The sequence below is a fragment of the Mastomys coucha genome, unplaced genomic scaffold (assembly GCF_008632895.1).
Source record: "Mastomys coucha isolate ucsf_1 unplaced genomic scaffold, UCSF_Mcou_1 pScaffold8, whole genome shotgun sequence".
NCBI classification, from domain to species: domain Eukaryota; kingdom Metazoa; phylum Chordata; class Mammalia; order Rodentia; family Muridae; genus Mastomys; species Mastomys coucha.
Window position 1 is genome coordinate 6,666,162 of NW_022196914.1, and position 16,813 is coordinate 6,682,974.

Genomic DNA, 16,813 nt, shown 5'->3' on the forward strand with positions numbered 1-16,813 from the left:
TCAGAAAAGTTACATGATTTCAATTTATCTGAATTTGTTAACATTTAAAAACATATTTTATTTAAATACAATTGAATCACATTCTTGTTTTCCATTTGTACCACCGCTCCTCCCATAGACTCCCCTTCAATACCTATAATATATTTTTGTCGTATTCCTTAAAATTTATAAAATATTATAAAAATAAAAATAAGTATTATAAAAGTTGTTTGATATAAAATAACAATCGATTTAACAGTCTTTTTTTATTTATTTACTATTCACTTTTTATTTCCAAGGCAAACTAACTCTTTATTTGTCTCCAGACTGCTTATCACTTGTCTCTACTTTACTAGACTCTACACCTTTTTAATTCTTGTAATGTTAAGGTATTACCATAATTTAAACAAAACCCAGTTTTAAACATTCAATTTTTTTAAATCAATATCAAAGGATTATATCACATTACAAAGCTTAGCTGCCAATTCTTACATATGAATGCATGACAGTGCAATTTTGAAACATTTAAGAAATCTTAATGAGGTATATGGCTATAAAATGTCCCTCACCCTCCCAAAAGTCACTCCCACTCCTGAGAAGAGGATGGCCAAGTCCACACCCTGAGTCCACACTGGGAGATGACAGCATTGCTTCTATGTAAATAATGTACTGCGAAATTTTGTTTAAATCTTCTGCCTTAATATTTCTTTAGTTCTGTTTTTAATTCTGAATAGTCAGCCATTGTGATCCCCTTTTTTTTGTCCCCCAACTTGATGTACAAAGGCTTTGGTCTACCTGGGAGTGGATTGAGGTGTTGAGATGACCAGCACTTTCCTGTACAACTGACTTGAGACCATTTTACAAAACTGCATAACTTAATAAATTAAAGAAAGAAATATTAACCATTTGCTAGTGGAAATTCAGTAAACATTTGATAAATGAATGAATGAGCCAACAAGCTGGTTTAGAGTTAATTAGGGGAAACACTATCAAAAAGTTCAAGTGCTGTGCATATCTTAACCATTTACTATCTGGCAGAGTTAATGCTGTTCTCATAAGGAGTAATGCATATTTTGAGTGTATAACATCTTTAGTTGATAAAGGCAAAAATCTGTAAACTTGTAACCTGCAAAACTATAAATATGAATGGATGATGCACAAAGGGATGTGCAGTTTTTCTTCAAGGAAATGCTTGCTTCCAACTAAGGGAAATAAATTATTTCAAATCTCTTTCCCAATAATGTCATATAGCAACTTCAACTTGAAACCCCCATCTCCACTGTTATTGCATAGCCATTGCTCTCAGGAAAAGTACATAAATATATACATGAATCTGGTTGGTGTTAAGTAGAAAATACAGTCAAAACAAAATCTCAGTTTATTATTGTTGTTACCATACAAACCCTTTGTTCACATACAAACATGATTGATTATATATTAAGAGGAAAAATATATTTATCATGTCCTCTAGGAGCTCATAATACAGTGGAGAAATTGGACTGATAGAAAATGCAAGCTATGTTAGAGAACAGAAAAAAAGGTTCAAGCAGTGAAGGAAACTTAAAGTGTTTTTGTATCTACAGTTGAACCAGAGCCTCCTCGGAACCTAACTTTAGAAGTAAAACAATTAAAAGACAAAAAAACATACCTGTGGGTAAAATGGTCTCCACCCACCATAACTGATGTAAAAACTGGTTGGTTTACAATGGAATATGAAATTCGATTAAAGTCTGAAGAAGCAGAAGAGTGGGAGGTAAGTCAAACAGAAGCTTACTGGAGGAATCGTGTCCTTTGGCAAGGATAAACCTCTCATGACAAAAGAGATCATTTCTCTAATTAGTTGCCTACCATGTTGGTATCCCATTGTAGACATTGCCGTCCTGGGTATGGAAATTCCTCTCCCTTCTAATGAGATCTAAAGCTGTTCATACTCAGAATGCTCAGAAAGACAGCTGCTTGAACTGGGAAGGTTCCCAACTCGCCTTCCTAAGGATGTATCTGATCCAGATGCCTCTGGAAGAATATAAACTATACTGAGGCTGGAGGCAAAAGGAGTTCAGTTTAATCTGTATATGGTCAATATGTTTTTAAAGAAATACTTTGTAACACTTCATTATAAAAAGATAAGGTCACAATTACAAGCATTACAATATTCTGTCCTTAACTTTTTCAGTATATGTATCTATTGAAAGGGGGGACATTTGCAAATGTAGTCAAAATTAGGATCATGTATTTTTTTAAAGGTAATTAAAATCCCTAAATAACATAGTGATTAGTCTACATTTTATTCTCCCCTGTCTTGGTTTCTTCAAAATAAAATATCTATTATCTAGCTTTCTAAACCAAAGTCTACTCCAGGACAGTTTTGATGCAGTGAAGACAGGAGGTCACATTAGGATATCACACAGTTTTCACTTTTTATTAGTCCTTCGTTTAATCACTTAGCTGCTGTCCCTGCTTCAGTGACTTTTGCAACCAGACTTGAGATTTAAGGACTGAATTAGATTCAAGTTTAATAACATGTATCTCAACACACTGTATAAGTAGTTAGTATGGACTTCATACTACATTCATCATCATCATCATAATCATCATCATCATCATCATCATCATGAGGCATAAGCCATCTGGTCTACCTCATAAATGATACTTAATCTAAGTCCTAGATTAGGAAGGTATAAATCTGGTGTCTTCATTGCTAAGTATCACTTTATTTATGTACAATTACTTCAACATTCATGAAGACTTGGATTTTTTTCCACTTAGTAGTTTTAGCACCAACAAAAAAATTCTTCAACTCAATTACTTCACTGGAGTTTGTAAACTAATAATTTTATTATCTCTCATGTGTATGAGTTAATTCATCACCAAGTATCCTCTTGTGTTTTGGGGGTTTTTTTGTGTGTGTTTGTTTGTTGGTTGGTTGGTTGGTTGGTTGGTTGGTTGGTTTTGAGACAAGGTTTTTCTGTGCTGCCCTGGCTTTCCTGGGACTCACTCTGTAGAACAGACTGACCTCATGCTCACAGAGATCTGCCTGCCTCCCTTTTTAAATTTTGTGAGAGAACTTTAAGAGGAAGACAGAAAGGATAGAATAGAATGATGCAAACAAGGCATTGTCTTAACAGAGCCATGCAGCCCAAATCCCCAATACATTGTTTTAAAAAAGGCTCTTTCCTCATATCAAAATTCAGAAGTAACTCCTGTTTTCCTTGTTCCTCCTTAGATCCATTTTACAGGTCATCAAACACAATTTAAGGTTTTTGACTTATATCCAGGACAAAAGTATCTTGTCCAGACACGCTGCAAGCCAGACCATGGATATTGGAGTAGATGGAGTCAGGAGAAATCCATTGAAATACCAAATGGTAAGTGTTTGGGCTATACTTTTTAACCTGTATTTATAAATAACATAAACAATAAAACTGCATGTAATATCTATTCTTATAGAAATTATTTTGAGCCTTACCTAGAAAAAAATAGCTAGAAATGTGATAATCATCTCTTGATCTAACAAAAAGACATTTGAAAATTTGTATTATTGCCTGAATCACAGTTGCTAAACACCAGGTTTTAGAATAAAGTTGCCGGTATTAGCTTATAATATCTTCCAAGGACTAATTGGTCATTCTTATGACTCCCTGTTTGTATTACACCTACCAACTATTGATGGATTGCTTTTCAAGTCAAGAGATACGAATAGAAAGAAAAAATCTTGTAGAAAGAAAAAAATCTTGAGTCCATGAGATTTGTGCGTTATGTTGTCTGGCTGTTTGGTTTTTAATGATGATGTTATATGTGATCAAAGCTCTCTGGCTGTTTGTCTTTTAGACTTCACCTTGAAAGACACAACTGTGTGGATCATTGTGGCCGTTCTCTCTGCTGTCATCTGTTTGATTATGGTCTGGGCAGTGGCTTTGAAGGGCTATAGGTACTATACTGTCTCTCAGCCCTTCTCTGGGTCATTGTTATTAGGAATAATGACAAAAAGTAATGATACAAAGATGATGGAAACCAGCAAACAGCTTAAACACCTTATTTACCCGTTATTACCAGTAATTTTGGTCATACAAAAAAAAAATGATCTTTTTTTCAGAGGTTTTTTTAAAAACTTTTTAAAATGTACTTATTTAAATCCAATACTCTTTCCAACAAATAGGGACTTAGAGCTGTAAAATTGTGGAAATCTGGCAAATGCAGCCAACATTGAGAAAACCAAATAGAATAATCTAGTAGCCTGAAATCATCATCCAAAATTAGCCATCATAGGGTGTAGTGTGTGTCTTCACGATTACCTTTAGCATTTACTATTACTTTCACACAGCTTTAGATTTCAACTTCTTATAGCCCATGCATCAGCTATTTAGGAATTAGAAAGAAAAAGAAAAACTCTTTCAAATATTAACAATGAAAAGATGAGTCATTTATCCACTCTCACAAATTATTTTATAGCATGATGACCTGCATCTTTCCACCAGTTCCTGGGCCAAAAATAAAAGGATTTGATACTCATCTACTAGAGGTAAGTACCAGAAGCAGAAGATGCAGTGTGACTCACTGTTTGATGATAATTAAGTTCACACATGCACACACAATCCCCATCAATACAATCTGGCCCTCTTGATCATCCTTTTTCAGTGGTCCCTCCTCAGCAGCATGTATGTTAACAGAAGGAAGCATTTGGGATGGATGGGTTAATGATCATATTCTAAATATCAGTGAGCAAGGAGAGAAACCTAAGAAATACCCAAATTCATGGTGAGGCATGCTATATTGTCCAGGGCTGCTACTGAAGACAGAGATGACCGTTTTGTTCAAATAATGAATCTTAACTAACTTGTTACAATTATCTCCTTTACACATAAGTCAAAGCTTCCACTTGAATATTCTTTACATAAACTATTGTGACAGAATTTCCCATTATCCCCATGCTCCATGTGAGAAGTCAGTAGATCAGTACTCTATGGGCTCATGTTTTCCTAAGTGCATTAGACTAATCTGAGACAAACCTAAAGCATTTGTCTCTAGGTTGAAATGTATAGTTTCAATTTTACCTTAACAGTGATGTATAGAGAAGCCTTCACCTGTATTTAAAAGTAAATGCCAGCTGATGTTATTACCATGAATTTAAGTTATCTTCCAAAACATTTCATTGCAACTATTACAGCAAGGACTAGAGCTAAGGAATTTGGGCTTCAGGTCCAGTGATCTTACCATTATTCTCCAGTCTAGTATTGACCTTTTTAAAACCAACAGGAACATCTCAGCTAAGCAAGTTACCAACTGTCTATCTTACAACGTAACCTGCTAGCCACAGAGACTTAATGATAAATAGCTATTTAGGCTTAAGTTTTGATATTCTTCCTTCAATTATCTCTAATGCTCAAAAGAATCCTTGCAGAAAACTACAGCTACTCCTGTTATAAAATTGGAGAAGCTGTGGTCCAGCAAGGAAAGTAACCTACCTGAAGTCATAGCTACATGATAAGAAATAAAAGCTAAAGCTTAGGCACATGGCCTACGTTAGAGGACTGGGAAGAGGAAAAGGTTGAGGTAAGAGGGAGAGAAGCAAGAGACAGTGTGGAATAGGAGGATGAAAGAGGAGGAAGAAGGAGATGAAAGAAGTAGAGAAGAAACTAAAAATGATAAGATCGGAAGAGAAAGGAAAGGAGTGGTAGGAACTAGGAAAAGGAGTGTGAGAAGGAGGAGTGGCAGAAGCCAGAGACAAGGACCAGTTCATTGTCACTATACTCCAGAAAGTGGTAGAATAGCCTAGAAGGCCAGCCACTATATCTCAGAGTTACTCAGCCAGGGAGAACCAGTGTCACATGTATATGCAAACACTATGACGTCAAATGTTACACAAGACATTTTCATTTTGTAGTTATATATTTATGATACATTGAGAGTTATATGCCCATTAAGTTCATGACCACTATTAGAACCACAAGGATAAGGTAAGACATAAAGAGAAGTTTGGCAAGTAGTACTCAAAAGATTCCTCTAGGTGGCCTGACACACACATGTCTGCAGTCTGGGGGGGTGGAGAAGAGGCGCGGGGGAAGGCTTCTGTGAAACTGCTCACAGGGGCCTTCTCCTGAGCAGAAGGAGGTGGAAAGCTCCCATTCCAAGACTAAGCAAGATACAGCCTGGCTGCTGCCCCAGGAACAAAGCCCCTTTACTCTGCCCAGATACCACTCAGCTGTGATGCCAAGGGTGGCGTGTGATGAAGCTAACAGCCATCTCTCCTTGTATCTGTGTTTCAATAGAAGGGCAAGTCTGAAGAACTGCTGAGTGCCTTGGGGTGCCAAGACTTTCCCCCCACTTCTGACTGTGAGGACTTGCTGGTGGAGTTCTTGGAAGTAGATGACAATGAGGATGAGAGGCTAATGCCAGCCAATTCCAAAGAGCATCCAGGCCAAGGTGTTAAACCCACACACCTAGATCCCGACAGTGACTCTGGTCACGGAAGCTATGACAGCCATTCTCTTTTGTCTGAAAAGTGTGAGGAGCCCCAGGCCTACCCCGCTACCTTGCACATCCCTGAGATCATTGAGAAGCCAGAGAATCCTGAGGCAAATATTCCTCCCATACCAGACCCCCAAAGCACCACCCCCAATTCTCATGCAGATGCATCCAAATCCTCGACATGGCCTTTACCACCCGGCCAACACATGCCCAGATCTCCTTACCACAGCATTGCTGATGTGTGCAAGCTAGCTGGAAGTCCTGTGGATACACTGGACTCTTTCTTGGACAAAGCAGGGGAAAATGTTCTAAAGTCGTCTAAAGCCCTTGAGACTGGAGCGGAAGAAATGGCTGTGCAAGAAGGGGCAAAAATCTTTCCTTCTGACAAACAAAGCACACCTTGGCCGATGCTCCAGGAGAAAGGCCCCACTCTCTATGCTAAACCCCCAGATTATGTGGAGATTCACAAAGTCAACAAAGATGGAATGCTATCATTATTCCCCAAGCAGAGAGAAAACAACCAGACAGAAAACCCCGGGGTTCCTGAAACCAGTAAGGAGTATGCCAAGGTGTCTGGGGTTACGGATAACAACATCCTGGTGTTAGTGCCAGACTCACGAGCCCAGAACACAGCGTTGTTCAGGGAATCAGCCAAGAAGGCTCCGCCATCGCTTGAACAGAACCAATCTGAGAAAGATCTGGCCAGCTTTGCTGCAACCTCAAGCAACTGCAGACTCCAAGTAGGCAGGCTGGATTACCTGGACCCTACATGCTTCATGCACTCCTTTCACTGATAGCTAGACTTATGGACTAGTTGGGTAAAATGTGATTTCTCTTCAGGTAACACTACAGAGTCATGAAATAATGTGGTCTGCTAGCAAATGTTACAGGATGTGGGTATAAAAAGAAAAAAAAAAACAAAGAAAAAAAAAAGAAAAACACTACTTCACTCCTTCTCACGCTTGTGTTCAGCACTTGCTTCCTTTCAACAGCTGATCTCCAGAACAAATCAACTTGTTTCCTGTGATTTGTAGATTTGCTCTTTGCATATATATATTCAATTAAATAAAAGCACATCACTTACTATTCTTGAGGGATGGTGCCAACAGGTATAGCCTCTGCAATAGATTTGTCATCTGACAGAAAGTATGAAATAGTCAAAATGATCTAGCACAAGAAGATGACAGATAGGTTGAAAATACCATGAAAATCACTCTAAGACCTGATGGCTAAGCCTTTACACTCCTCTTTCATTTTCATGATGATGGTCCAGCTATTGCACTTTTTGGAAAGAATACATTCTAGGACACCAGCCAAATTGTTTACATCAGTCCTTATACCTTAATGACCCATTGCTTGTATGCAAATGGTATCATGCCCCCAATGTTTTCTTAAGGTGATTTGAATATGTTAAGTATGGGTTATTCTGCTAAAACTTTATTTTATTCTAAGGCTTCTCAAGTGTATAGTTTGGGGAAATAAAATTTTCATACAAATAAGGCCAATGAATTCCACATAGTGAACCATTTCAAATGTTTTCCTTGCTTCATTTGAGTAGGAGATGTTATAAACCCTACTATTTTCTTAGTAGAAAAAAAAAATCCCAAAGACTAACTTTAATCTAAAAGGTAATCATTGCAGGACACTAATAGAAGTGTTGCCTTACTGTACATACGATTCTACTTTAATACAAACCCGTAAGTCTAGCAATGTATTTTTGAAGACTATTTTTCTATCACTTAGGTAAAGTAAAGACTATTTTCTAAATTCCCAGTACTGATGTTTACGTAGTCAAGTGAGTAGGGTGATTTCTGCTGCAAGGTTACAGTGAGTATTCAAAGTTTATCAGGATATGCAGTCCCTATTAGACTGAAGTGCCAGGCAACCCATTGCCCATTGAGGAATGCAAAGTAGATGAAAACCTCAATTGACTACAACAGAGTAAGGTTTATCTGATTATTTTTATCCCTAAGATAAAATAATAACAGTAATCATCACTGACTTTGGGTTTTAGGGCTTTCTATAGACCTAACATATTTCTCCCATGAGCTTAGGCCATCTGCCCACCTATGGGTGAGTCTCAAAGCACCATGAACAAGGGCAGTGATGACTACTGAGGGTTTCCAAGACAGAGATCTGACTCTGTTTTGTTTACTTTTACCTGAGCAATCCTGAACACAAAAGGATTTTAAGGAAAGCCAAATGTCAGCATCTCCTTGGAATACATGCATTTGCAAGATCTTGGCAGAGGCTGTCCTCACGTCACACATGTCCAGATAAAAGTTTGAGGAAAGCAACCATCTGCCCAGTGATAACAGTTTTAAAGGTCAAGGGATGGTAGAGTCTTCAAGCCAACTCCAAGGGCAGGCTTCCTGAGAAGGTTGAAAGCAAAGCCTTGGATCTCCATTTAACAATAGCATCTATGACTCACTCTCCCTCTGCTTTTCACCTATTGGCAAATCAGTTCTCTTCTTTCACCAACTGGATATAGAGACTCTGAACTCACCTCTTGTGATTTCATCATTTCATCCAACATGCACATTGTGGTAGAAGCAGTACTCAGAGATTCTCTGATGATGGAAAGGAAGCATAGAACCAATGCTACCAGAACTATGAATGCAAGCAGTCAAAGCTTATGTTCCTAATATATAAAATATCTTGTGAACAACAGAAGCATTTGGGAAAGTTGTCCAGGCTCATGCAATATCAAGAATCCTCCCTACTGAATGTCTGAGGACCAACTGCATCTTCGAAGACATACAGAACTGGAATCTGACTTTTACTTCATTTACTAGGCTCCCAGCATGCTCAAACTGGAGAAGCATTTTTCTCTATGATCATTTTCATGAAAAGTTATTTTTCCCTCTCTTGGAAAGTATGGAGCAAGTTTATTAATTTGAAATGAGCAACACTGTATGTAAAGAGAAAACAAAATCAAAACTCAGTGATTTAAAATTCACATAGTAATGAAGCTTATATAAAGTCACACAAGACAATGACATGCTAAATAGGCACAACCTCTAAGATGGTCAGTGAACCTAATTCACCTGGAAAGCTGCTGACAAAGAAAATAAATGCCAAAGCCTTGCAGACTAAACTTTCTTTGCCAACACATTCTATCCTTCTCCAGGAGATAAATAAATGCACCTACTTACAAATCACCACTATAAACTGATAGTGCATATATTGCTCGAAATGTCTAAAAATCAGCTTTAGATATGTAATTTTGCAAATGTGGAAAATACAGCTGTCTAAAGTCAAGTTACATTCCACAAAAATAAATTAGCATTCATGGAAGAAAATCAAATCTATATAGTTCTGTTAATTTATTAGAATTTTTGTGGCCAAATATTTTCTATTGAAAGACAGCTGCTTGGATGAAAGAAGAAATACTAGGAGTCAAAGACACCTGGGTTCTAGTCCTGTTTTGCCTTGGAAAGACCAATTAGCTATTCTAGTTTTCTTTGTGTTAGACCAATATTCTCTACAGCCTTTTGAAATTCAGCCTTCTTGATTCTATGACTTGATGAATAATCAAAACCAATCCCTTGCATCATAGTGAAGTTTTCAGGCAGTTATAAAAATATAGAGCACCTTCATTCATATGTTCATCCTGCCTTGCTCTTTAAAGTCTCAGCACCCATTTGTCACATACTGATCGCGTATTCCATATTATATGGACACAGTGTAAGTCAGACTCCAGGGTGATGTGCAGATATGTGTGCTGAGGTAAGATGTAGTGCTAAGAAAGACACAGGAAGTGAGACACGAGTCTTTATAAAAAGTACGCTTTACGCTTGAGGCCATGCTCACTCCTGCATGGAGCCAACAGCCTCAAACCACTGTTCTTGTATTTGGTTGTTCCCTGTTTTCTCATCATCCTGTTTAATGAATAACTATTGCCCATGTAGCTTAAAGAACCTTTTGCTCTGAATCATTTTTTAAAATGTATAGTTTTCTAAGCAACTATCTAAAAATTTCAAGTTATGAAGTACATGGAAACTGAATACATTCATTTGGATGATTGATGGAACTTTCGGACACAAATGGCAAAATGTTCTCTGATAAGTTTTAACAAGTACATATAAGGAACTTCAATATGAGCACAACTTACCATCAGCAATGTCTCTGACTTTTAATAGATGATACATTCTCCTAAGTGCCTGAGACCAATCCTGGTAGTCAGTTATAGGTCAATGATTCACTCTAAACCTGTTTGGTGGGGAACAGTCAAGCCCTGTTGCATGTGTAAAATTAAAGCCGGGAGACTCTTTACTTGATCCAAGGTGAATCCTCAGTCAATGAACAACCAAAGGACCTGAACTCCAGGGGAAAGTTTGTCCTGATGGAAAACTAGCTTCTTCATTTTTTTTTTTTTTAGCTTTAGCTGCCCATCATTTGTAAAATGACTCAGCTTACCCTTAGCAACTTCAATTTAGCATAGACAAGAAAGAAAGAGATCTGTATACGTTTTACAAAGTGCCTTTCTTTGTTTTTAAAAAGGTTTCATATTGGAAGAAAAGTACATTAATTGGAAAGCAAATTTGATCTTAAATGGATTTCTTTTAAATAAATGGAGAGATTAACAAAAAATGGGGAGATTACAAATATTCTAAAGACTAACCAACAAAATGTGCAGGGGTTTTTGTGTATAGTTTAATTGAATCATCAGAGAACTGAAGTGAATAGTATCAATCACTTTTCCTGAGTCTGAGCATGATTGGAGCCTGTAATTCAAGACTTTCCATTCTGAAAAAAAAATACTGATTCATTCTTGAATGACACTGAATTATATGCGTGGCCCCAAAGAGGCCAAGGTGTGCACTTTGAAGTATTGCACACATACAGAAAAATAATAATCACCTTGAATATCTATCCTGTGACTTGCTATGGATAAAAATTTCATATATACATCATCAAGCAAGGTTTCTTTTCTGTCTTTTTTGGCTCAAGCACAATACTGATTCTGGTAGGAGAGTCTCTGAGCCCTCAGTGTCTAGCTCTGGGTCATATCACTGCTACTAAATAGGCTGCAAGACCTTGATTTTTTTTAATTCTGACCAATGGTTTCCCCTCTTTTAAATAAATAGGTTGACCCTCTCAAAAAAAATAAAGTTCCTACAATTTCTTCTAGGTCTGTCTTTAATTCTCATGATTTATGTAAAATCTAAGATTATAAGTGAAAGGCCCAAGGGCCATGGCCAACATGCCCCTAACTTAGACAGTAAATGCCTGAAACTGAGTGAAAAAAATGCTTAACTGAAAACTGAGATCCATGTCTCCAAATCAGGTAGACCAGAACTCTTGCAATTCTGCCTCCTTACCATTTCTACATTCTTAGAGCCTTTTCAGCTCCTCTTTCCAGGGCCTGCTATTCTCCCTAAAGATTAATTATGCAGAACAGTAAAATTGGGTCTATAGGAATAAAATTACCCATAAACAATGATTTGACTCTACATAAATGAACCTATGGTTAACTCTCCACACAGACCCAAACCTAAATTGAGGTCATAAATAATGCTTCATTTTGACATGTACATGTTTTAAGATTCAAGCCAGCAATTCATTATCTAATAAATCTGGGCTATCTTGATGAGTAGATGTTGACTGTCTTAAAAAGAAACTTTAAAAAAATATAGACTGTTTTCTTCAGAGTTTATGATGTAACAAAAAAAATCTACTTATACTTATAGTCCTTCCCTATGAATAATAGGTGTTATCTGTGAATCAATGGAAATTTTCCTCTCAGAGTTTTGTTTTCCAAAAAGATAACTTTAGTTTTGATCTCTGTATGTATCAATTTCCAATGGAGAGAAAAGGTAAAAAACAGAAAGTTCCAAAGTGTGGGGCATATCAGAACCCACAAATGGGGTATCCAGTCACTCAGATCTTACTGGAAATGGTAAATCTACATGTAATTATGAGTGAATTGCAGAGAGGTAAACATAACTAATAAGACCATAGGCTAGCAGCAGTTCTGTTCACACCAATTCCTTCTATCTCAAGTTATAAAGCATTGAGACACATAGAGCAGAAAGGCAACCATCTATACAGTCTGGTCAATGAGTAAAGGACTCACAAATAATCTTAGCATGCTGATTAATATTTACCTACTACTGTTTAAAAAGAGAAGAAATTCTAAACAACTGTTGTGACTAAAACAGTACTATCAAGCATAAACTTTATTAGTTATGGTCAAGTTATGCCCCCTTGGATATACTTCAAAATACAGGCTTGATTTTTCTGTGCACATTTTGCAAATTTGGGGTGGGTGACAGCCTTTTTATCACATTCTCTAAAATGAAAACAATAAAAAAGAAATTATTAGAAAAAAATACCTCTGAAAATCATTTGTTTTACTAAATTCCTGAGAAACAGATTTTGAATTTTTAAAACTACCTCCCTTCCACATCCTAATGACCTTCCTTCAAAGCTGCTTAGAGTTAGAAATGAAAGATACCACATTTTATGTTTGGACTGGTGTTGATGGAATATTTGATATACTATTCATGTGACACTCCTAAGTCTAAAGTATGTTATTTTACACTATTTTGCTTTTTTGTGATTCAAAACCCATATATGCCATATTGAAATATATAATTCTCTTGTTGTAAAATTTATCATGTAATACAAGTAAAATTATTATTTAATGACTTATGATCTAACCATATCTAATTTCAATATAATTATGTCTATGTCTGTAAAGCAAAACTAAATATGTGTAATCATGTATGTAATCATATATTTCTGTTGAAACTGTGAACGTACTGATTTTCCCTTTAATTTCTGTCTACAAGTGATAGTGTATGTCATTGTATAACTTACTTGGGGTACTAATATGTTTAAAGTACAATCCACCAATTATTGAAATGTCAACCCTTTGCTTGGCTTCTTGTAATCCCCGAGTGTTCTTTGCACCTTGAGACTTGCTTTTGTGCTTTGTGCTCTGTCATTACTTTAAACAATGTAAGAGTCTCTTGTATAAACCAAAGTAATTAGCTCACTGAGTGATCATGCCTTCTGTAAAGCCATATTGAAGCAAAGACTCCGCTGTAGCATAAGGCTCCCTGTTTCCAGAGCTGCCACTACCTCGCTCCTGCTCTTTCCCTTCAAATTGCCAAACAAAGTTTAACCTTAAGTGGAAAATTAAAAGTGATTGCTATTGTTGTCATTTTTAACCTGATAATAAACCTTCTAATTCATTAATTTGCAGATTTATGCTAGCTTTTATGAATAACCATTTTTACATTTTGATATTTTGTAGATATTGGCTGATGAGTAAAGTACAGAAAGACCACACACAAAGTCATCAGATTTTTAAAAAAAATCATAGAGTGCAAGTATTTTTCCTATCAATGAGTCACCTCAAATTGGTTGGCCAAAGCAATTATAACTTGGGTCACTCTACTTAAAATACCCAACTCAGTGCCTGGCTCAAAGATGTTTATGCTCTTTGCCTCCCTTGGTTCTAATTTTTGTTGCTGTTGTTTGAAATGCAAATGAACAGAATTACTTGGATGTGTATGAAGTGATTTTTTTCTAATTTTTTGCTGCCAGATCTGTAATCATAAATTTGCAATTTAATTTCCCCAAACTCCCAAGAATTAAATATTCTCTTTATTTGATTTTAATCATCAAATATATTGTGGTATTGGAAGAATCAGCCATTTATCAGAAAAAAAATCTTGTTTTGAACTTAAGACTCACTTCTATGTGTCACTACTGTGATATCGACTTTTTTCTTTTAGCACTAAAGGGTGATATGATACTAAACTCATGATTTATCCTCCTACCTTTTTCACTCTGCAAATCTTGGGTTATTGCACATTGTACTTCCTAGTTTTTATGAATTTATTCATTTGTCTCCACCCACTTTGTAAGGACAACATGGACAATTAAATCTTTGTCAATTATATGAAGATTATGCTAATTTCTCTCACATTTTTACTGCATGCTAAAAATAATGCTTGCCAACTGGAATCTTAGACATTCCAGAATAATATGGTCACTACATTTCTATTTCTGTCATTATTGAAAATACCCAGCTCAGTGCCTGGCTCAATAAATGTTTGTTTCCCTTGCTTGTCCTTCTAATTTTTTTTGAAATTGAGATGAGCAAAATATCATACATATGGCTAGAGCAATTTTACTGGAGACTTTTTTAACTACTGAATGATCTATAATCAAGAAACTGTTTATATAAGTTGGACCAAACAGATTTTCTCATTTGTGTACACCCATCCCAAAGACAAGGCAAAAATCCCCCTCATTTATCTCAATGGTATCATATGAGAAGTTGATAGAAACAAAGTAAGATGAAATTAGGCTTATGGAGGATGAGTACAGGAAGCTCATTTAAATGTTGTAAAGGAAGGAACAACCCATTGGACAGTATGATTCATCATTATTATTTGGACAGCATGATTCATCATCTTCTCTGACAAAATCCATCAGACTGAGTGTGAACAGATAGCCTTTACCTTTTTAGCAATTCTGATCTAGACTCATCCAATGCTCAGGCTGTGTTGCAGAACTGTGCAAGCTGTACTTGGATTGCTTGAAGACCTCTTGTCTGCTTCGATTAATTCTCTAATGCTTTGTCTTATCTGAGAATGGACATATGCTTTCTCACAGTGATGATCAGTTCATACAGCTTGGCTTCAGGTAAAGCAGCACTGACTTTGCTGTACTTCTATTAGAACCATCTGCCTTTAATTCTAGGGCTCATATGTATTTTTAATGTGCCTCATTTAGAATGTAGATCACCAAAAATAAATAACATACAGTTAACAGTGAGCTGAGGATATAAAATAGCTAGCGTGTTTTCTAAATGTTTTTTGTGTGCTTTTCTGAGAGAAAATGGGAATTCATGTTACCACATCTTGCTAGAACTGAGTCTAAAATCTGAACTCATTGAGTCTTCCTCTTCTATACAGTCTACATACTCATCCTGACATTTAGAAGCTGTGAGATACAACTCCCATCTTGGTGTGTAAAAATAAGAAATAAAGTCATAAGTTCATTAACATGCCCCCCTCTTCTCTGGGACCTTACAGCGTATGGAAAAAATCTCCAACTAGATTTTATAGTTCCCCTAAAGTATGCAGGGGAAATCCAACCAATTCCTAATATTGTGTAATTGAGAATTCTTAACATCTAAAATTATAACTCTTTTATGGTAAGCACCCCCCACACCATATAGCACAACAGCAGCCAACCCTGGGAACATTAAACATTCTCTTTTAATGATCAGGTTCATATTAAAGTGTGTTCTTTACAAACTGACTTAAGGCTCATATTGTTTTATGAGTTTTATAAAGATACTTTTTTTAAAAGATTTATTTATTAATTATATATAAGTATACTGTAGCTGTCTTCAGACACACCAGAAGAGGGCATCAGATCTCATTACAGATGGTTGTGAGCCACCATGTGGCTGCTGGGATTTGAACTCAAGACCTCCAGAAGAACAGTCAGTGCTCTTAACCACTGAACCATCTCTCCAGTCCTATAAAGATACTTTTAAGTCTAGAACATAACCAAATCACCAGTGGAATGGTGGTTATTGAATAGGAGTGGAAGAAAAAATGGGAATTTCGTAAGTATATTTAGAAAAAAGTGGTAAATGCCACCAGTACATGTTTGGAGTAGTGTTTACTTCTTATGAAACTTAGAAGGTAGCCTTAAATGACATTGCTGGTAGTTTTATTTTACATCATACTGTAGTATGGCCGAACTTGTTTTCATGGGTTTTCCAATACTTTTTCAGAGTTAGCGTTTTTACAATGGTAACAGTGTTTAAATTAAATTTACTTTAACAAGTTGTTTCTTAATACATACTTATACCACTTATTATATGAAAAACTTGAAGTAAGCTCTTTCTTTAACAAACTTTACTAGAATTTGTTGGTTTGGTCTGGTCTGGTCTGGTCTGGTCTGGTCTGGTCTGGTTTGGTCTGCTCTGCTCTGCTCTGCTCTGCTCTCCTCTGCTCTGCTCTGCTCTAGTCTGCTCTGCTCTGCTCTGGTCTAGTTTGGTGGAAGGAAAAATGGCTTTCCAAAGCTCTCTGGAACTAAAATATTGGGGCACATGCTAAAACATTTTATCTTGGGCCATTCACCCATGGCATGTTTTTCTAAAGACAAAAATTGCACTCAGCTTTCACCACCTTCATCTCTTTTCCTTCTGATTCTAAATAAAATCTGACTCATGCTTCCAAACAGACTGAGCTCTGCATCTCCTTCCATGGCCCTCATGTTCCTTGTCTTTCTTCATTTGCCAAATTCAAGTCTTGAAAATGTAAACATGACTGGAAGCACCCAGAAGTTTCTTGGATCTTCTCCTGGGAAAATCAAGAAAAATGAATAGGAG

At 36.5% G+C, this 16,813-nt stretch overlaps 1 protein-coding gene across 1 annotated transcript in view; it reads left to right on the forward strand.

The window, feature by feature from the left end:
* Prlr (prolactin receptor) overlaps nucleotides 1-14,527 on the forward strand; it is a 20,262-nt gene extending 5,735 nt beyond the window's left edge. Inside the window, exons 2-6 of the mRNA XM_031360009.1 lie at nucleotides 1,563-1,732; nucleotides 3,203-3,344; nucleotides 3,808-3,907; nucleotides 4,429-4,498; nucleotides 6,246-14,527. Coding sequence (XP_031215869.1) covers nucleotides 1,563-1,732; nucleotides 3,203-3,344; nucleotides 3,808-3,907; nucleotides 4,429-4,498; nucleotides 6,246-7,238 — 1,475 coding nt within the window. The 3' untranslated portion in view covers nucleotides 7,239-14,527. The remainder of the gene's footprint in view (nucleotides 1-1,562; nucleotides 1,733-3,202; nucleotides 3,345-3,807; nucleotides 3,908-4,428; nucleotides 4,499-6,245) is intronic.
* Nucleotides 14,528-16,813: the final 2,286 nt, after the last annotated feature.